The sequence below is a fragment of the Dendrobates tinctorius genome, unplaced genomic scaffold (genome assembly GCF_039654945.1).
Source record: "Dendrobates tinctorius isolate UK_male_01 unplaced genomic scaffold, ASM3965494v1 ptg000171l, whole genome shotgun sequence".
NCBI classification, from domain to species: Eukaryota; Metazoa; Chordata; class Amphibia; order Anura; family Dendrobatidae; genus Dendrobates; species Dendrobates tinctorius.
In genome coordinates, this window is record NW_027361838.1 from 23005183 (window position 1) to 23027435 (window position 22253).

General features: G+C 42.0%; 1 protein-coding gene across 1 annotated transcript in view; it reads right to left on the reverse strand.

Moving 5' to 3' along the window:
• Positions 1 to 22253, reverse strand: part of PIEZO2 (piezo type mechanosensitive ion channel component 2) — a 438513-nt gene that overhangs the window by 287414 nt on the left and 128846 nt on the right. Inside the window, exon 5 of the mRNA XM_073550976.1 lies at positions 1110 to 1317. Coding sequence (XP_073407077.1) covers positions 1110 to 1317 — 208 coding nt within the window. The remainder of the gene's footprint in view (positions 1 to 1109; positions 1318 to 22253) is intronic.

Consider the following 22253-nt stretch of genomic DNA (forward strand, 5'->3'; position numbering starts at 1 on the left):
CATCAATAAAATACTTCACATCATGGGAGACTTTGGTGTGAAGGACATTAAAATGTCATAACATTCATCTACAGACTATTTTCTTCAGAAATAAAAAATTCACTAGAAACAATGCTTTTTTTGTAGTTTTTATTTTGGAGGGGTGTAGCATTTTTCCAAAATACAGCATGCTTAGGGCTTCCCATCTTTAATTAATGCTTTGCCCAGAAGCATCTATATGAAAAGAAGTTAATGTTAAAGGGAACCTGTCAGCAGGATTGTAGACAGTAACCTACAGACAGTGTCAGGTCGGCGCCGATATGCTGATTAAAATGATACCTTGGTTGATGAAGTCCATCTTGTGGTTGTTATTTAATCTTTATTTTCAGTTAATGATGTTAATGATATGCCCGTGCTCCGGGACGGCCTGTGGGGGGTCTTCATGTGGTGCTCTGATTACATATTCATCTGTATGGCTTATGACATTTGATTTAGTAAAAAAAATATCTTAATCAAAATGGCTCAGTTGTATCTATCGTGTTCTGATAGATGCTACTGCGCAGGCGCCATTTTGCTAGAGAAAAAAGTTTGCTCCATCAAGATGGTGACAGTGGTATCTGGGTAGTGGCATCTATCGGATCGCTGATAGATACTACTGCACAGGCGCATCCACCGGTGCCATTCTGATGGAGCCAAATTTCTGTTCTCTAGCAAAGTGGTGCCAGTGCCTGTGCAGTTGCATCTCTCGGAACACCAGGCACTATCTTGATGGAGCCTAATTTTTTTTTCTCTAGCAAAATTGTGCCTGCACAGTAGCATTTATCGGAAAGCGTGGCCGACGGCGCCATTTTGATTAAGGTATACAGCAAACAGCTTGCATGTGTGTGATCCTTGCCTAGGAAACCAGCCACCCCTGAGACTGCAGAAGTGGCAAGTTGCTGAGGCAACAAGCGGTAAACTATACACTTAAAAATCCATGCGTTATTGAGCATGGAGAGGATTATTAAACATGCTAATTTTACCTATTTAAATAAGGTGAGACAAACACTTGAACAAATACATTTATGCGTACTTTACTATACATATAGCAATACTTTTCAAAGGGGAGACATATTTTGTGTAATACCAACCTGTTATACCAAGTAAAATTGTAACAACTACTTTTCCAGCAGTGGCTATTATGTTGCCAATAAATTCTTTAAGTTTTGTGGCAATCGAGGCAACTTTGCGGAGAAGTTTTAACTTTGCACTTTCTTCTGCCTCTTCAATCCCATTGTTTTCATCAAAATCTTCCTCATACATTAATGCATCATCCATGTCCATTTTCCCCACCTCCGCCTAAATTGCAGAGTATGGTATAGTAAATTTAACACATTATGGTTAGGGTAAATATAATGTAATATGACAGGCAAACAAAGGCTGACAAATAACAGTTGCTGATTATCTCTAGTCTGCAGTTACTCAGGTTCATGGCTGATAATAAGGCTCTGTACAGTCTCTGAGATATTTATTGGGACTGACTATACTCTACTCCTGTGTGCATCAAATTTCATAGGAGACAAAAGGGAAAAAATAAAAGAATGTTCAATTTAAAGATACATAAAGGAGATACTTTTACCCACAAATATTGCTTTGGATCATCCTTTGGACCATCAAATGACATACAGAATTACGCATCAGCTTAGCAACATTTTATAAAAAGAACACACCTTTGAGTTAAAGGGGAACCTGTCAACACGTTTTTACATTTGAAAGTAGTGCTATGCCATTTTACATGCTTGTCCTCCAAAGAACATGATACTTTTTTTAGAGATCCGATGTGCCAATTACAAGAAATCCAACAAAGTAACATGCAAATCAGGCTGGAAGGACACTGGGTGTGTCTGCACTTGTAAGAAGCAGACCACGTGCACTGACACGCCCTCTGTGCACTATTTTTAAGCTATGGATTCTACAATAGATTTCTCATGACTGGCACAATGGATCACTACAAAAAAGTATCATTTTTATTGGGGGACAAGCAAAAATACAGCAACACCACTACTTCCGTGTGTACAAAACATGTTGATAGGCTCTGTTTAAAGGTTCTGCTTAAAGTATACAAGTAAATGTGTTATATCTGCATTAACACCCAAAACATGTTTGCAAGGCAACATACAAAATACAACAGAATGATGACATACTCTGAATGGCGCACACATAAAAAAAAAGTTCTTAGTAAATGCGTCTGAATGTGTGCTTCAGATAGTATAGCAAAGAAAATGTCAAGACAGCGATACTTCCCAGGCAGGAAAACATTGGTGCCTGCACTGCAGCTGTTATTGATACTACCAGAGTGGGGCCAGAATCTCTTATTAGTCATCACTGTAAAATTTTGTTGACATTCAGCTTTTAACTGTCTCATCTGATAACTATAAACACCAAAGCAAGGAAATGCCATCATTTTTCCGTAAATAATCTATGAAGCAACAATACTCCTACTCCAAAGACAATCCATAGAGCTGTCAGGTGTAGGTACATCTGGTGGTGTCAGGTACCAGCTGCATACCAAGCTTTTTTTAACATTAACAATAAGGCCACTTTCACACAGTCAGTATTTGCAAGCCATAGTCAGGAATGGATCTGAAATGCAGAAGAGGAGGAAAACTTTCCATTATAGTTTCTGTGCATAAATTCCAATCCTAGTCTTGGTTTATATATACTGATGCAAAATATTGACCAAAATACTACAAAGTAAAGTGGGAGCGTATATTAACCCCTTAGTGACAGAGCCAATTTGCTACTTAATGACCAGGCCAATTTTTACAATTCTGACCACTGTCACTTTATGAGGTTATAGCTCTGGAACACTTCAATGGATCCCGGTGATTCTGAGATTTTTTTTGTGACATATTGTACTTCATGTTAGTGATAAAATTTCTTCGATATGACTTGCGTTTATTTATGAAAAAAACGGAAATATGGCAAAAATTCTTAAAATTTTGCAATTTTCAAACTTTTAATTTTTATACCCATAAATCAGAGAGATATGTCACACAAAATAGTTAATAAATAACATTTCCCACATGTCTGCTTTACATCAGCACGATTTTTGAAACAAAATTTTTTTTGTTAGGAAGTTATAAGTGTTAAAATTAGACCAGCGATTTCTCATTTTTACAACAAAAATTACAAAACCATTTTTTTAGGGACCACATCACATTTGAAGTCACTTTGAGGGGTGTACATGACAGAAAATACCCAAAAGTGTCACTATTATAAAAACTGCACCCCTCAAGGTGCTCAAAACCACATTCAAGAAGTTTATTAACCCTTTAAGTGCTTCACAGGAACTGAAGCAATGTGGAAGGAAAAAATGAACATTAAACTTCAGAACCATTTTTTTTTTTTATTTTCCCAAGGGTAACAGGAGAAATTAGACACCCAAAGTTGTCGAGCAATTTCTCCTTAGTATGCCGATACCCCATATGTGTGGATAAACCACTGTTTGGGTGCACGGAAGAGCTCGGATGGGAAGGAGCTCCGTTTGACTTTTTCAACGCAGAATTGGCTGGAATTTAGCTCGGACGCCATGTCGCATTTGCAGAGCCCCTTATGTGCCTAAACAGTGGAAACCCCCCAAAAGTGACACCATTTTGGAAACTAGACCCCCCAAGGAACTTATCTAGATGTGTGATGAGCACTATGAACCCCCAAGTGATTCACAGAAGTTTATAACGTAGAGCAGTGAAAATAAAAAATCATATTTTTTCCACAAAAATGATTTTTTTGCCCCCAAATTTTTATTTTCCCAAGGGTAACAGGAGAAATGATACCACCAAAGTTGTTGTTCAATTTGTCCTGAGTATGCTGATACACCATAAGTGGGGGTAAACCACTGTTTACGCACACGGCAGAGCTCGGAAGAGAAGGAGCGCCGTGTGAATTTTTCAACACAGAATTGGCTGAAATTGAGATCGGATGCCATGTCGCGTTTGGAGAGCCCCTGATGTGCCTAAACAGTGGAAACCCCTCAATTCTAACTTCAACCCTAACTCTAATTCCAACCCTAGCCATAACCCTAACCACAACCCTGACCCCAACACACCACTAACCCTAATACAACCTTAAGCATAACTCTAACCACAAACTTAACCCTAACACACCCCTAACCCTAATCCCAACCCTAACCCTAATCCCAACACTAACGATAAACCCAACACTAGCCTCAACCCTAATCCCAGCCCTAGCACCAACCTTAACCCTAATTTTAGCCCCAACCCTAACCCTAATTTTAGCCCCAACCCTAACCCAAATTTTATCCCCAACACTATCCCTAACTTTAGCTTCAACCCTAACCCTAACTTTAGCCTCAACCCTAACCCTAACTTAAACCCCAACCCTAACGCTAACTTTAGCCCCAACCCTATCCCTAACTTTAGCCCAACTCACTTTATCCCAACTCTAACTCTAATGGAAATAAATACATTTTTTATTTTATTATTTTTCCCTAAGGGGGTGATAAAGGGGGGTTTGATTTACTATTTTTAAAATTTTGATCACTGTTGTAGGGTCTATCACAGTGATCAAAATGAACCAATAGGAAAAATCTATTGTTACAGGTGGCGGCTGGCAGATCTTCGCGGGTGCACTGCGCATACGCCAGCCATTTTTCCCGGAAGAAGATGTTGGTGGCCCACGATCACATCAGAGAGAGAAATTAAATGAAAAATCAGACTTTTTTGCGGTCTCCATTCTACAGTTAAAAACGGCGATCGCAACACCGGGGTCGGTAATAAACAACCTGAATCATGTTCTCTGGGGTCTCGGCACCCCCGGTAGCCGAGACCCCAGGGAAATTTTGACGCTGGCGGGTGCTATAACCTTAAACCTCAGCGCCGATAAAAAGTGGCGCTGTGGTTCAAGTACCCTTAACCGTTAAAAGGCGTATCGGCGGTCGTTGAGGGGTTAATCAAGTAAAGTATGAATAATATCAATGTTACATAAAATTGAAAAGTGCACAACTCAGATGGAGAGCACATTTTCCACTAGGATGAAAATATGTTACTTGGGTGTAAGCAGCTGACTACTAGAAAGCAGGAGCGCTTCTTGGATTTTTCACTTACCCCATTCTTACTTGGAGGGAAAATATTATTATATATTATTAGGAGGGAAGATATGTCACGATGAGTATACTATACCAATTGTAAGTATACTATTTGGTGGACTCTGATATGGAACTTGAGTAGGGGCTTATTTATCTTGAACATATACATATATACTATGGAAGATCGAAAATCGTATAGACTGCACTTAGATCTACTGTCTCTTTAAATCTTCCACTGGTTTATTAAAAGTACTGCATAAACCAGTGCAACGGTTACAAAAACAAACCCTACCTTCCTGGCCTAACAAGAAAGACAAAACCATAAAGTGTTGCACAGTCCTTGTTGCTAGAGGAATCGACCTGAGGATTATGGGGGATTAACGGGGGATAATCTAAACGTGATCGTTTTCGCAATTGATTTAAAGAAAAAGATTGGTCTATAACTTGCACATTGGGAAGGATATTTCCCTTCTTTATGGATAGCAGAGATGTGAGCTCTCAAGGAGTCTTTCAGAAAGGAAGAGCTTTTGGAGATCATGTTAAAGTTGGATAACATATGAGGGGCTAAGGGCACTGTTGCGCCCGCATCTTTGCATGCAATCCCTCTCTCCCTGCACAGAAACCAGCATACTCACCACCGAAGCTCTCGTCCTGCTCCTTCCGGGTCTGCTGCTGCCTGGGGTGTGTCCACGCATGCACACTTCCTCTTTCTTAAAGGGGCCGTGTATGTTCCCCTAAAGTGTCCCCAGCCAATAGCTGGATGTCTCTTTCCTACATGGAGGTGCCTGTGCAATGTTGGGACTTCGTTCCTAACACGCTTGTCAGTTCTTAGGTCCCAGTACTTGCATCTCAGCCTGCTGCACCCGCCAGTGCTTTCCTCAATGGCAGCAGAGTCTACTGCACCCGCCAGTGTTTCCTTCAATGACAGCCGAGACAGCTGCACCCACCAGTGCTTCCTTCAACTGCAGCTAAGCCAGCTGCACCGACCAGTGCTCACCTGAATGGTAGTTGAGCCATCTGCACCCGTCAATGCTCACCTCAACGGCAGCCAAGCCAACTGCACCTGCCAGTGCTTCCTTCAAGAGCAGCCAAGCCAACTGCACCTGCCAGTGCTCACCTCAATGGCAGCCGACCCAGCTGCACCCGCCGATGCTCACCTCAATGGCAGCCAAGCCAGCTGCACCCGACAGTGCTCACCTCAACGGCAGCCGACCCAGCTGCACCCGCCAATGCTCACCTCAACGGCAGCCGAGCTGGTCAGAATTGATCAGCCAATCACAGCGATCGCTGACTTAGGGGGGGCGGGACAGCACCCTGGAGATATGTGCAGAGATGTCCTATGTTCAGACACATCAGCCATCTTAAATCGGTCACTGTGCTATGCTGCGCACAGTATATATGCTACGCTTTGCAGGAACGCAGCTCCCGCTGAGCCGTATATACAGGATATGGCATATGTCGGGAAGGGGTTAAAGTGTTCCCTTAATTATTTTTAGCAGTGAATATTGTTCATGCACAATCCACCAGTCTATTATCAGTTTTCAGTGCATAACACATAAATTCACACACTTTGAATGCATCAAATCTTCACAACTCTCAGCAGTACACACTGTAGATAACTGATTTTTTTAGGTTCTAAGAGTTTCATACATTTTTACCATCTATGCATAATATGTATAAATAAATGTTCACATATCTGAAAATATAAGCCTATTTAGCAGGCATCGTATATTGCTTCATATCCCCGGTTAAGCCTGAGCACACTGGGTAAGTTCAGACTTTGCAAACTTATAGTTCAGGTTTCATAACTTTCCTCTTCCTCTCCAATTATCTGCATGAATGAACTACTCTGTGATATATATGTTAATTAGAAATGTAGCCTACACATAAGAGAAGTATGGAGATGATCTTTGCCAGACTGGCTAAACTTCATTCAACTTTAATCTGACCGCTGGCAACATGTAGTCTATATTTGAACAACTATGTAAGGCTTTGTTCATACTATATTTGATCCTGTCATCAAAGGTGTACAGTACATCAGAAGTACTTTTCAGCCTATATCGTCAATGGAAAGCAGCGACAAACATACAGTGACAATTCCGATTGTAAAAAAAAATGTATATTGTTCAACGTCTGTTTTTTGGACTGCATACCTTTATATACAGGGAAAAATGGTATGCAAAATATGTTCTGGCCTGGTATATTTAACCCCTTCAACCCCCGAGCCCGTTTTCATCTTCCTGACCAGGCCAGATTTAACAATTCTGACCACTGCCACTTTAACCAGGTAACAACTCTGGAATGCTTCAACGTATCCCAATGACTTTGTTTTTTAATGACACATACTTCATGTTAGCGGAAAATTTAGGCCGATATTTTTTGCTTTTTTTTTTAAATCGGAATTTTGGTGAAAATTTAGTAAATTTCACAATTTTAAAACATTTAATTTTTCTGCCCTTAAATAAATAACATTTACCACATACTTTAAGTGACATTGAGAAGGGCCTATATGACAGAAAATACATAAAAGTGACACCAAAAATACACCCCTCAAAGTACTCAAAACCACATTCAAGGGTATTTTCCCACGGCCAGTAAACGCTGCGGGTAGGACGCTCCATACATCCGCAGAGTCAAACCTGCAGCGTCCAGATGTTACAGTATAGTGGATGGCATTTCATGAAATCCCATCTCCACTATGCATTCAGAGACACCTCCGGCTTCCCTGCGTAAACAGACATATGGCGCATCTTTCCAGACAGCAGCATGTCTATTTAGGTCAATCTCCGCAGTGTAAATTACCCATAGGTTTTAATTAGATGCGGTAAAACCGCATTATTTTTATAGTCACATGTGTATTAAGTGCGACAACGCAGCTTACTACGCATGTGTACTAATTTAGATAAAGGTGTACCTTGTGCCACAGCCAGAAGTTCGTGTCCACCGCAGTTCTCGCGATGAGCTGAGCTGACCGTGAGAACTGCCGTGCACATGGGGTTATCTCCGGACACCTAACAAGTTCTCAAGATCAGCTGACCGGAAGAACTGCAGCGCACGTGACCGCCGAGGGCTGAGTTGTCTTTGGTGATCATATTCAAGTTTCGCTGAGTCTGGATGTCAGGCTGGATGGTGGCATAATAACTCGCCGTGAGACAGTAAGTATATCTTCTCAGCAGACAGGTATGGTATATTGTTGCTTTTTTATTTTATTTCTCTTACAGGAGATCGAGGGCTTTGGTGGAATAGGAGATGCAGTAATTATGGTTTAATTGAGATCTACTAAAGGAGTCTGTCATTATTTCAATTAAAGGACTTTATTCTTACTGTCTTTATTTACCAATTAACTATATGATTAATAATGGATATGTGTATTATAGACACTTCTCCATTACTAAGCTGTGGGCTTGATGTCACTGGACAATACAAAAGTGACATCAATCCAACAAATATTACCCCACTTGCCACTGCTACAGGGCAAATGGGAAGAGCTGGGTAAAGTGCCACAATTGGCATATCTTTGGATGTGCCAATTGTGGGGCGGTTGCGGGCTGCTATTTTTAGGCTAGTGAGGGCCAAAATCCATGGGCTTCGCCAGCCTGAGAATGCCAGGCCGCTGCTGTCTGCTTCTTCCTTGGCTGGTTAACAAAAATAAGGGGACCACACGCTATTTATTTGGAGGGAATCCCACTATTTTTGCTAACCATCCAAGGTAAGCCGACTGCTTCAGCCAGGTATTAAAAGGCTGGTAAGGTTCATGGATCCTTACCAGCCTGAAGACCCAGTCCCAGTCATCTGCTTTACTCTGGCTGGTTAACAAATATAGGGGGGACCTCATGTCTTTTTTTAAATTAATTATTTATTAAAAGGAGGTGACATCTGTGCTTTCCTCCACTTCGTGTGTCATGTACTTCTGGCTGTGTCGCAAGATTCACCATTATTTAAATTAGTACACAGGCACAGTAAGCTGCGTTCCAATACATAATACACATGTTACTAGAAAGATAATGCGGTTTTACCGCATCCAATTAAAGGTACATGCTGCGGTCTGGAAAGACGCGCTGCATGTCCGTCTCTGCGGGTGAGCTGCGGGCATTGTTGCACACATAGTGGGCATGGGATTTCTTGAAATCCCATCCACTATGCTGTAACAGATGGACGCTGCAGTAGGGACAGTGTTCTTTTCTTGATATGCTTAATTTTTCCGTCTGTGAACAAAGAGGTGATGTGCCTTGCCAAAAAGTTCCATTTTTGTCTCATCTGTCCATAGGACATTCTCCCAGAAGCTTTGTGGCTTGCCAAGATGTAGTTTGGCAAATTCCAGTCTGGCTTTTTTATGATTTTTTTTCAACAATGGTGTCCTCCTTGGTCGTATCCCAGTGCGATCTGACACTGATGTTCCTTGACCTTGAAGTTCACCTTTAATCTGTTTAGAAGTTTTTCTGGGCTCTTTTGTTAGCATCCATATTATCCATCTCTTTGATTTGTCATCAATTTTCCTCCTGCAGCCACATCCAGGGAGGTTGACTACAGTCTCATGGAGCTTAAATTTCTGAATAATATATGCAACTGTAGTCACAGGAACAACAAGCTGCTTTGAGATGGTCTTATAACTTTTACCTTTAACATGTTTGTCTATAATTTTCTTTCTAATCTCCTGAGACAACTCTTTCCTTCGCTTCCTCTGGTCCATGTTGAGTGTGATACACACTATGTCACCAAACAGCACAGTGAGTATCTATATCCCTCTATACAGGCCCACTCACTGATTCCAAGATTGTAGACACCTGTGATTCTAATTAGTGGACACACCTTGATTTAACATGTCCCTTTCGTCACATTATTTTCAGGGGTACCATCATTTCTGTCCAGGCCTATTTCAGGAATTTTATTTTTTTTTAAATTATTTGGAAGCATGGATGAAAAGCAATGTCTGACTTTCATTTGTTCATTTTCATAGATTTTTGATTATTACTTTTGTCAGATTCAAATTATTTCTGTCACCATTGTGGGTTTTTCTGTCATTAAACGAGGGGTACCAACAATTTTGACCACATGTGTATTAGTGGGGGCCTGCTGCATCCTGCTAGTGCATTTGTCATCTGACAGGTTTTGGTAAGGCTGTTTGCTTATGATATGTTTTTCTCAATTTTTCTATGTTAGCTGTTTTTAAAATGTTGTTTTAGCCCAAGTTTTTAATTCTTATAACAGCTAATAGAGAAAAATGGACCTCACAGTTAGCTGTGCAATTTCTCCTGAGTGCGACAAACCCTACATGTAATCAGGAAATACTTTTCATGTACAGCAGAAATCTTAAAAGGAAGGAGCACCATATTGTAATGCAGATTTTGTTGTTATGGTTTGTGGGTGCCATGAGCCACTGGAAAAGCCCCTGAGGTTCCAGAACAGCAGAACCCCCCATAAGTGATCCTATTTTACAAACTACACATCTTAATGAATTTATCTAAGGGTGCAGTGATTGGGCAATGAAGCAATGCAATAATTACATTTTAACTACAAAAAATTAATTTCTGCCCCAAATTTTATATTTTCACAGGAGAAATGGGTAAAAATGGCAAAAAAATGTGTCACAGAATTTCTGCTGAATGTGGCAATATCCCATTTGTGGCTGTACAGTACAGTTTAGCTGCACGACGAGAATCGGGAGTGAAGGAGTGCTATTTGTGTATTGGAGATCAAATTATCATAGAATAGTTTGCGGACTCCATATACAGAGCCTCTAAGTGCCAGTGACCTTATTTTGGAGATTCCACCCTTCTACGAATTTATCTACAAGTATTGTGACTATTTTGACTGCATGGATATTTTCCAGAAACAAACAGCAGTGGATGTTGCTGAGTGAAAATTGCAAATCTGCCAGTGTAGTGCCTGTACATTGTAGCGCTCACACATTTTGCCCAGCTCATGCTTCTGGAGACAGGAATTTGTAGATTAAGCGGGCTCTCATCGCTACAAAAATGCCAAACATGTGGATGCTAAATGTGGTTTAGGCACACTAACGGGTCAGAATGGCGGAGGGGGGCATTTGAATTTGGGAGTGCATAATTTCCTGCATTTCTTTTTGGTGGGTGAGAAACAGTAGCGCTTTTCCAGAGCCTTTGAACTACCAGTGACATGGAAGCTCCCTACATTTCCACTTACAGACGACAGACCTGAGTGCTGATTTGTTTTCTTGTGGATTGAGCTGAAGCTTTTATTGGGAACATTTCCCATAACATTTTTTATCACAATTATCCTGCACTCTACGCTGTGCACTTACATTGAGTTTCCATCTAAATCTACAAATGTTGTGATTTAGATGAAACCCCCAAGGGATCCATTCACTATAATGAGGCAGCAGAGTTACTCTGGACTCCATCTAGCATCTCTTTGGCAATGTCTATTTTCAGAGGTGCACAAAACTGTGGAAGACCGTACTTTTATGCACGCTTAAAAAGAGGGACACTGCTGTATCATAGGCCAGACAGCATCCACAGTATCTCTATTTGCCTCATCTTATAGCAATCTCCGTTAGAGATTCCGTCTGAATCGCTGATTTCACAGATTTACAGGGAAACACCTGTGCAAGCGTCAACCCTTACTGCGGTCTTTGAGAAACAAAATGAACAAATCAATAGTAGGTGAGGAATTGGTTTTTATTTATTTTTTTATGGTGCTTCTCATGTGGTATAAGTGATTAGATGATTTTATTCTTCGGTTTGGTGCAATTACAGTGATATCAGATTTATATACCATATATACTCGTGTATAAGCTGAGTTTTTCTGCACTTTTTTTGTGTGCTGAAAATGCCCCCCTCGGTTTATACATGAGTCAATTGTCCCAGAGGGCCAGCGGGAGAGGGGGAGAAGCAGAGCAGGGGGTCACAGGAGGCAGGAGCCGGCAACTGCAGCTGTAACTGTGCCCACTGCTAAAGAGAAATGAATATTCATTTCTCTTACAGCGTGCACAGTGACACCCATGGGCTTCCAGAAGACATGCTACTCACCTTCCTGCACGCCCTCGCTGCATCTCGTTGGTTCCGGCGCCAGCAGCATTTCCTGCCGAGTGATCACGTGGCCCCGCTCATTAAGGTAATGAATATGCACGCCTCTCCACTCCCATAGGCGTGGAGTGAATATTCATTACCTTAATGAGTGGGGCCATGTGATCGCTAGGCAGGAAGAGCTGCTGGCGCCGGCATGAGATGCATCGAAGGTGTGCAGGCAGAGTAAGTAGGATTTTTTTTGTTTGTTTTTTTAATAGGAAACATGCATACAAAGATAGGGGATAAGGAGCCATGCATACAAGGACAGCAAAGGGGGAGCCATACATACAAGAACAAAGACCGGGGAGCCATGCATACCAGCACAGCGATGCGGGAGCCATGCATACAAGGAGAGGGGAGCCATGCATACCAGGACAGCGATGGGGAGCCATGCATACAAGGATAGGGGATAAGGAGCCATGCATACAAGGAGAGGGATGGGAAGCGATGCATACAACGATAGGGGATAAGGAGCCATGCATAAAAGGACAGGGACAGGGGAGCCATGCATACCAGCACAGCGATGCGGGAGCCATGCATACAAGGAGAGGGGAGCCATGCATACCAGGACAGCGATGGGGGAGCCATGCATACAATAATAGGGGATAAGGAGCCATGCATACAAGGAGAGGGATGGGGAGCCATGCATACGAGGACAGTGATGGAGGAGCCATGCATACGAGGATAGGGGATAAGGAGCCATGCATACAAGGATAGGGGATAAGGAGCCATGCATACAAGGACAGGGACAGGGGAGCCATGCATACCAGGACAGGAATGAGGGGACAACGCATACCCGGCTTATACTCAAGTCAATAAACTCAACTATACAATTTTTATTTACATTCGACTTTTCAATCGCATTTTATTCTACTTTTTTTGGAGTATGGTGAAAAAGCAGTATTTATTTTGCCATGTTTTTGATTAATTTTTTACGCAGTTCAATGAAGAGGTTAAATAGTATTACAGTTTTATAGGTCAGTTTATTCTGAACACGGCGATACCAAATGTGTATTTTTTTGTTTAATTTTTTACATAAATATACCTATTTATTGGTTTAATATATTTTTTAATTTTTTATTTATTTTATGATTTTTTTAATACTTTTACATTTTTTAAACTTTTTTTTTACTTTTTTACTTAGTCCCTCTATGGGACTTTTAGTTTTATTAGTCTGATCGCTGGTATAATGCATTGCAATGCATTATACCTGTCATTGCTGCACTGACAGAAGCCTTTTAGACCATTCTCTGAGCATGATCTAACAGGCTAGCCATAGATGGGTGACCCAGATGTCGTCCCGATCACATCGGGTTACCATGGCAATGATCGGGCTTTTGCGGCGACATCACAGGGGCGCCGATCTGAAAGGAGAGACAGCCCTTGCCCTCTCTCTTCTAAATGCTGTGATCACTATCGATCGTTTAGGGGTTTAAATGGCCCAGGGTGGTGGAGGCATCGCTACTGGTAGTGAAAGCTGAGACTCACCTTTCACTTAAGCCAAGCTCCAGTTGACAATCGTGCAGGTAAATTTACGTCATTTTGCAGAAAAAAAAACTTTCGACCAAGACAAAAACTTATATCAAATGTCGTGAAGGGGCTAAAAAGAAAACAAACAAAAAACACCCATGCATTGTGTGAACAGAGCCTTTTGGATGCATTCAGCATATGGGCTAGTGGCAAATGTGACATGAACAGAGTCTAAAGGCTATATGTGCAAACTATCGCAACAACTGCATGTGTTACATGAAGATTATGATTTGCTGCAGACTTGCTGCAGATTTTCTCCTTCAAAATGAGTGATAATTGTCCAATGCAAAAATGAGCTGTCAATCATAGCTAATGCATTGGGAAAGTTTTTCTTAAATTACAAGCTTTCCCTAGGTTTTGCACATAGAGATTAGATGCCATTTAGCATTATTAGTGACAAATCAACTTAAATCATCATAAACTTGTCCCATTTCATTTAGTTACTTCTTTTGGTAAAACTAATAGGATTATGATTGGCACGATACTGCAAATAAGGGGTTATAATCTACAGTTCCCATACAGTCTTTCTTCCTCATTTTTTTTTAATGCAGACGTAACTGGAGTCTCCAAAGTAGATATATTACATTGTACAATCAGACTAAAGAAAAATATGGAATCAGTAAGTAATAAAAGATCTGTACTGAATAACATATACATTGAATCTGAATGTGTTTTGAAGAAAAGGGTATTTAATGAGTAAGATAATTATGTGTTACATCGAAGCAGACTTTTAATATGCAGTATTTCATGAAGTAAAACATTCTGCCAGATATAAGGCTTTTATCCAAGTCATTACCACCCTATTGGTTGCATACTTGGAGCTAACTTCCCTCCAGGCACATTTATTAGGATTTTGAAATATAAAGCAGGTGAATTGAGCTGGAAAGTGTCCCAGGCCCATAAGTGCAATGAAAGTCTTAAGATACAGAGGTGGTGAAAGATTATTTCACAGCTGCAAGTGAAAATAAAGCAGTCATTTCTTCAGCAACCAGTGATTTATGGCGTAGTACTGTATGTGCACAGTCTGCCATATAGAAAGCTATTCAAATATTCTACAAATGTGCATAAAATTAATGTGCCATTGTCATTAGGTGAGCGTATCTTTCATATCACATGTAAGCTTTATACTAGGGATGAGCGAACGTGCTCGGGTAATGTGTTATCCGACAATGCTCGGGTGTTATCTGAGTATATTGGGTGTGCTCGTATATTATGTTCGAGTCCCCGCAGCTGCATGATTCGTGGCTGTTAGCTACAACACCAGCGGGGATTTCCTATTTGTTAGGCAATCCCAGATGGTGTTCAGGCTGTCTAACAGCCGTGAATAATGCAGCCAAGGGCCTGTACATAGTATTTGAACACGCCGAAGACACTATAACACCCGAGCATTTTTGGATAACACGTTATCTGAGCACGTTCGCTCATCACTACTTTTTACTGATGCTTCTGCAAAGTCTAATTGAATACTTGACACAGTCCACCTTTCTGATGATTACAGTATAGCAGTGCTGCTATAGCACAACCATTTCAGCAGATGAGATAGCACTTCCTTTGGGGCCTCTGGTACAGCGAGAAGTTAAATATGATGGAGCGGAAGAAGGTAACTGGGACGTATTTATAAAAGTTTCAGGGCTTATGACTTACCATTAAAGGGGCAATCCCATCATCATAAACTGGTAAAATTGCAATGTGCTTGTAAAAAAAACAAGTAACTTTGCAAATTACCACCTATTAAAATTCATCTCAAGAACAGACAGCTTTCAATTCTATTTTATAATGCTTATTGCTTAGGTTACTGACCACCTCTGCAGTCTATCAGAGGAGGCTGGCTACCTAGGTAAGGTATCAAACAGAGCGTTAATCAGGTCTATATCAAATTACTAGATCTGAAAAACAAGAAGAGATCCAGTATGAATAAAAATTCAATTTTTATTATTCAATTATTTAAAAAACTTTTAAAACAACAAAAAATGCCCAGCAGGAGGCCCTCATACACTAATTAATGTGGTGACACAGATAATGCAATATTTAATAATAATCTTTATTTTTATATAGCGCTAACATATTCTGCAGCGCTTTACAGTTTGCACACATTATCATCACTGTCCCCGATGGGGCTCACAATCTAAATTCCCTATCAGTATGTCTTTGGAATGTGGGAGGAAACCCACGCAAACACTCCTTGCAGATGTTGTCCTTGGTGGGATTTGAACCCAGGACCCCAGCGCTGCAAGGCTGCAGCGCTAGCCACTGAGCCACCGTGCCGCCCATATTTAATACGCATATAGATTTTGTGTGGAAAAAAACAACAGTACACTTACTCCAACATATGTGTTAATTAACCCATAGACATATAAGTAAATATAATGGCAATGAAAGTTCGAGTTCAGGTACCTGACCCGAACGTTTAAAAAAGTTTGATTCGGGTACCAGAACAATACCTGAACTTCCACCAGAACCCAAATCACATTAAAAATATGGATATCCAAACTGGTAAGAAAAGAAATAAAAATATCTCTCTATCTCCTCCCACGCCACCACGGACTTACCCGAACACTGCACCAGATATCAGTAAAAATTTGTGTTTGGCGCACATGCCCGAAAAGTCACTGTCCAGTATGAACAACATTTAGGGTTCGCCCATCTCTACTTACGTGCACTTTGATATAAAGAGCTCAAGATGGCTCCTGCCAGTTTCAGTGCTCTTCTGTTCTTTTCTCAGTTATGAGAAAAAGTTCTAGCAAGAAAGGATATACAGCCTAGGACAGCAGCACATAAAGGTCACTAATCCAAACTGTTAAAAGTTAATTATACTGTAAGAACAAATCTTTAAGCCCTTATCACACATGGACGTACCTGTATGTCCGCACTGGGCTCCACAAGTGTGGATGGAGCTAAAGAGCAGATGCAAGCAGTACTACTGTACCAGCAGAAATTGGAGCTAGCTCTGATCACTGCTGTTTAAACATTTACGGTAGCTACCATTGTCAATCACTGACAATTGCGTTTAAAAGGAGCGATTCACGGCTCCCTTCAGCATTTGGTGCTAATAGGTTACCATGCCAGGTTTGGAGCTGTCATTTTGGTACTCCTGTGAAGCTCAGCCATAGGTTGGGCTATATGAAAGACTATCGTTTACACTATATACTGCAAGTACTATTGTAATAATCTTATTGGAAGGTCAAGTTCCCTGGGCGGACTGAAAAGTAAAGTAAAATATTTAAGAAAAAAGAAAATAGAATTTTTTTTTTAGCTTAAAAATAAAGAAATATATAAAAATACAAGTGATATTACAGCATCCATAAAAGCCTGATTTATTAAAATATAAAAGAGAATTGCAGTTCTTATGACGCTGGATACTCTTAAAAATCCAAGAAATGTGATGAAAAAGTTGTATATGTTCCTAAGTGGTATATCAATTCTTTCTGGAGTTGGAGAATTGTGGGTCACACTGTGTAAAATACCATGTAAAAAAAGGGGGAGACAGAAGTGCACAATAGGGTCTTATCCAATGATATAAACGTTTCACAGATATGGATCCACTCACCTGGTTCAGTTGTGTGGAACACAACAACCATAAGCACAAATGGGTAGGATCCGATGAACTGCAGCAATCAGCCGGTCACTAGAATTGCATACATAGGAAGGAGAGAAGTCCGGCTTTCAGGATCGCGCTGTTCCAGTCCAAAGTTCACAAGGAGTTAATCCAAGGACCAAGCAGTGATTATAACTTTCTTTTTATTCCATAAACTCTACGCGTTTCGTGTACACACTGTACACTTCCTCAGGAGCAAAGTTACACTGGCATCACATTCCATTCTCCTTATATACTAACTCCCCCAGGAAGTGAGGTAGGTGCTCATTGCACTTAAAAAAATTCACACATAACTATCAACATAATGTAAAATCACAAAAATCACTAAAATTCATCTATAAAACACACTTCTATAAAAACACACATATGTAAAACTTCACACTAGAAAAAATGTAAAACATTATAATAAAATTATGATTATACTCAATAAAAATCTAAAATTCTTGGTACATCATATCAATTAGCAGAACAACATACACAAATCTCTTATATAACCGCACTTATATTTTCCTTTCAGTATTAACCCTTCATTCAACATATTATACTTTTACTTTCCTTATATTTCAGGCAGATGATCATATACTAAATAATGTATGTTCTCTTATGCGGATTCGATCCTGCACAGCAGACCCATGCTCTGCACTCAAGAAACGTTTCTGTTCTCTCAGCCAAAGGCTCCACATCTCCAGACCTGTCAGGTCCTTTTCAAGGCACCAGCCAACTATTCCAATCATAAGAAAATACCGCCGATTATATCTCTTTATATGTTAGCGATATGATCATTCCCTTGCTGTAATGTTATAGCATGGACATCACACAATTATCAGATGCCAATACTACTCTAATCCTTAGCAGACAAATATGCAGAGCACCAAAATTATTTAAAGATGTCAGATATTTCATTTAAACCGTATGGTTGCAGAGTCTGCAACCTATGAATCCAGTAAATTTCCTTTCTCATCAGAATGACACTCCTGTTCACAGTGTCTTCTGAAACATAATCAATTGGGGCCACTTTAATACATGGTTTCTTCCCATGTTTTATAGTGCAATGTTTTGATACTCCATGGAACATAAAACCTTCAATTATATTGTGTCTGTGCGAATTCATTATTATTATTATTATTATTATTTATTGTTATAGCGCCATTTATTCCATGGCGCTTTACATGTGAGGAGGGGTATACATAAAAACAAGTACAATAATCTTAAACAATACAAGTCATAACTGGTACAGGAGGAGAGAGGACCCTGCCCCCAGGGCTCACAATCTTCAAGGGATGGGTGATAATACAGTAGGCGAGGGTAGAGCTGGTCGTGCAGCGGTTTGGTCGATCGGTGGTTACTGCAGGTTATAGGCTTGTCGGAAGAGGTGGGTCTTCAGGCTCTTTTTGAAGGTTTCGATGGTAGGTGAGAGTCTGATATGTTGTGGTAGAGAGTTCCAGAGTAGGGGTGATGCGCGAGAGAAATCTTGTATGCGATTGTGGGAAGAGGAGATAAGAGGGGAGTAGAGAAGGAGATCTTGTGAGGATCGGAGGTTGCGTGCAGGAAAGTACCGGGAGACGAGGTCACAGATGTATGGAGGAGACAAGTTGTGGATGGCTTTGTATGTCATGGTTAGGGTTTTGTAATGGAGTCTCTGGGCAATTGGGAGCCAGTGAAGGGATTGACAGAGGGGAGAAGCTGGGGAATAGCGGGGGGACAGGTGGATTAGTCGGGCAGCAGAGTTTAGAATAGATTGGAGGGGTGCGAGAGTGTTTGAGGGGAGGCCACAGAGCATGAGGTTGCAGTAGTCAAGGCGAGAGATGATGAGGGCATGGACTAGGGTTTTTGCAGATTCTTGGGTGAGGAATGAACGGATGCGTGAAATATTTTTGAGTTGAAGTCGGCATGAAGTGGAAAGGGTTTGGATATGTGGTTTGAAGGAGAGATCAGCGTCAAGGATTACTCCGAGGCAGCTAGCTTGTGGGACTGGGGAGAGTGGGCAGTCATTTACTGTAATTGATAGGTTCGTACGGGGGGTCACGTGAGATGGGGGAAAGATGATGAATTCTGTTTTGTCCATGTTGAGTTTCAGATATCTAGTGGAGAAGAAGGATGAAATAGTGGACAGACATTGAGGGATTCTGGTTAGTAGGGAGGTGATATCTGGTCCAGAGATGTAGATCTGTGTGTCATCAGCATAAAGATGATACTGAAAACCATGAGATTCTATGAGCTGTCCCAGGCCAAAGGTGTAAATAGAGAACAGCAGGGGCCCAAGGACTGAACCTTGTGGGACTCCGACAGATAGGGGGCGAGGTGAGGAAGTGGTGTGTGAGTGGGAGACGCTGAATGTCCGGTCTGTTAGGTATGATGAGATCCAGGAGAGGGCCAAGTCTGTGATGCCGAGGGATGAGAGGGTCTGTAATAATAGGGAATGGTCCACTGTGTCAAAGGCAGCCGACAGGTCCAGGAGGAGGAGGACAGAGTAGTGTCGCTTGCTCTTGGCAGTTAAGAGGTCATTGGTGACCTTAGTAAGGGCAGTTTCAGTGGAGTGCTGTGACCGGAAGCCAGATTGTAAGCGGTCGAAGAGGGAGCAAGAAGAGAGATGGGAGGACAGTTCAAGGTAGACGTGTTGTTCCAGTAGCTTGGAGGCGTATGGGAGAAGTGATATAGGGCGATAGCTAGATACAGAGGATGGGTCAAGAGAGGGCTTTTTGAGGATAGGTGTGATGGAGGCATGTTTAAAGCTTGAGGGGAAAACACCAGTTGTTAGTGATAGGTTGAAGAGATGGGTTAGGGTTGGGATGAAGACTGTGGTGAGGTTTGGGATGAAGTGGGATGGGATCGGGTCGAGTGCACAGGTGGTGAGATGTGATCTTGAGAGTAGAGTGGAGAGTCGATCTTCTGTAATGGTGGAAAAATTGGTTTTGAAGGTGGAGGGCTGGGAAGTCGGGAGGAAGGGCTCTGGGGGTTGTTGACCAAAACTGTCCCTGATGTTATCAATTTTCTGCTTGAAAAATGAGGCAAAGTCTTCAGCTGAGATGAGTGGGGAGGGAGGAGGTGCTGGGGGGCGGAGGAGAGAATTGAAGGTGTTGAATAACTGTTTAGGGTTGTGAGACAGGGAGGATATGAGAGATGAGAAGTAGGTTTGTTTAGCTGTGGCGAGTGTGGTCTTGAAAGTAGTGAGAGACTGTTTGAATGCGATGAAGTGCTCGTTGGAGTGGGATCTTTTCCATCTGCGCTCAGCAGCCCTGGAAGCTCGCCTCAGCTCTTTGGTCAGGCTGGTGTGCCAGGGCTGTCTGTTGATTTTGCGAGTTTTGGTATGTGTAAGTGGGGCAGCGGATTCCAAAGCTACAGCTATTGTGGTGTTATATAGAGCGGCAGCGTCATCCGCATTGTGTAAGGAACTTATATCTGTAAGAGGGAGGAGGGATTCAGAGAATGAGTGTAGGTCAAGGTGTTTAAGATTCCTGCGATGGTGTGAAAGTTTGTGGGGTGGGGATTGTAGACATGGAGTGAAGAGGGAAGAGAATGTGAGCAGGTTGTGGTCAGAGAGAGGAAGAGGTGAGTTAGAGAGGTTAGATAGGGAGCAGAGGCGGGTGAAGATGAGGTCCAGTGTGTGGCCATCTTTGTGGGTGGCTGTAGAAGACCATTGAGTGAGGCCGAAGGAGGAAGTGAGAGATAGAAGTTTAGTGGCAGCTGAGAGGGAAGTGTCAATGGGGATGTTGAAGTCGCCCATGATGATGGTAGGGATGTCCGCGGAAAGGAAATGAAGTAACCAGGTGGTGAAGTGGTCAAAGAAGGTGGTGGCTGGCCCTGGGGGGCGGTAGATGACAGCCAGTTGGAGGTTGGAGGGGGAGTAGATGCGCACAGAGTGCACCTCAAAGGAAGGGAGGGTAACAGAGGGTGGCAGTGGGATTGGGGTGAAGGAGCAGGTATCTGACAGGAGAAAACCAACTCCTCCACCATGTTTGCTGCTGGGGCTGGGGTGTGAGAAAGGTGGAAGCCGCCATACGAAAGTGCAGCAGGAGAGGCTGTGTCAGAAGGGGTGAGCCAGGTTTCGGTGATGGCGAGGAAGGAGAGTTTGGTAGTAACAAAAAGATCATGGATGTAGGAAAGCTTGTTGCAGACAGAGCGAGCGTTCCACAGAGCTCCTGTTAGTGGGACTGGGGAAGCGGGGGCTGGGTGAATGGGTATAAGGTTGGAGAGGTTACGGAAGGTTGTGATAGAGTGTGGATGGGAGGTAGAAATGACTGTGGGAATGTGGTGAGGAGGACCAGGATTTGGAGAGATATCACCAGCAGTGAGAAGGAGCAGAGAAAGTGTTAGCAGGTGGGAGCAGGAGAGGGCATGAGGGGGCTGTCTGTGTTTGGAGACAGAGGATTGTATGTTAAGGAACAGTTTTGAGGCGGAGGTGAGGTGGATGGGGAGGATTGAAGAAGAGATGAACAGTTCCTTACTAGGAGTAGGGATTAGGGGAATTAGCAGAAAGTGAAGGATTATAGGGGTGGAAGTGAAAACAAACAGAAACATTGTTTACAGTGACTGTGTCCAGTTACCTTCAGTTCCAATTCTGGTTTTAATTCTTAAATTAATCTTCACACTTCTAGCACACACTTATAGCAATCACAATGCAGACTGAAGTCTATGCAGACTTGTGCTCTGCAATATATGTACAACTAAGTGCAGTCAGGTGTGAAGCAGAGAGGAGTGGTCTCTGCTCTTCTTGGCCAGACACTTAAGAGTGGACCAGATGTATATGATCAAGCCAGAGTAAACAAGGTCATAAATAACACTGGGGTAAGCTGGGGTTAGCTGAAAGGCATACCATGTGAATGCTAGGTGCAGAGGCAAGTCTATGTGCAAAGCTGGGTGATGCACTGTGTGTCCTTCATAGACAGACAGCAGGAGAGCAGGAGAGCTGGGTGGATGGACATACCATGTGAATGCTAGGTGCAGAGGCAAGTCTATGTGCAAAGCTGGGTGATGCACTGTGTGTCCTTCATAGACAGACAGCAGGAGAGCAGGAGAGCTG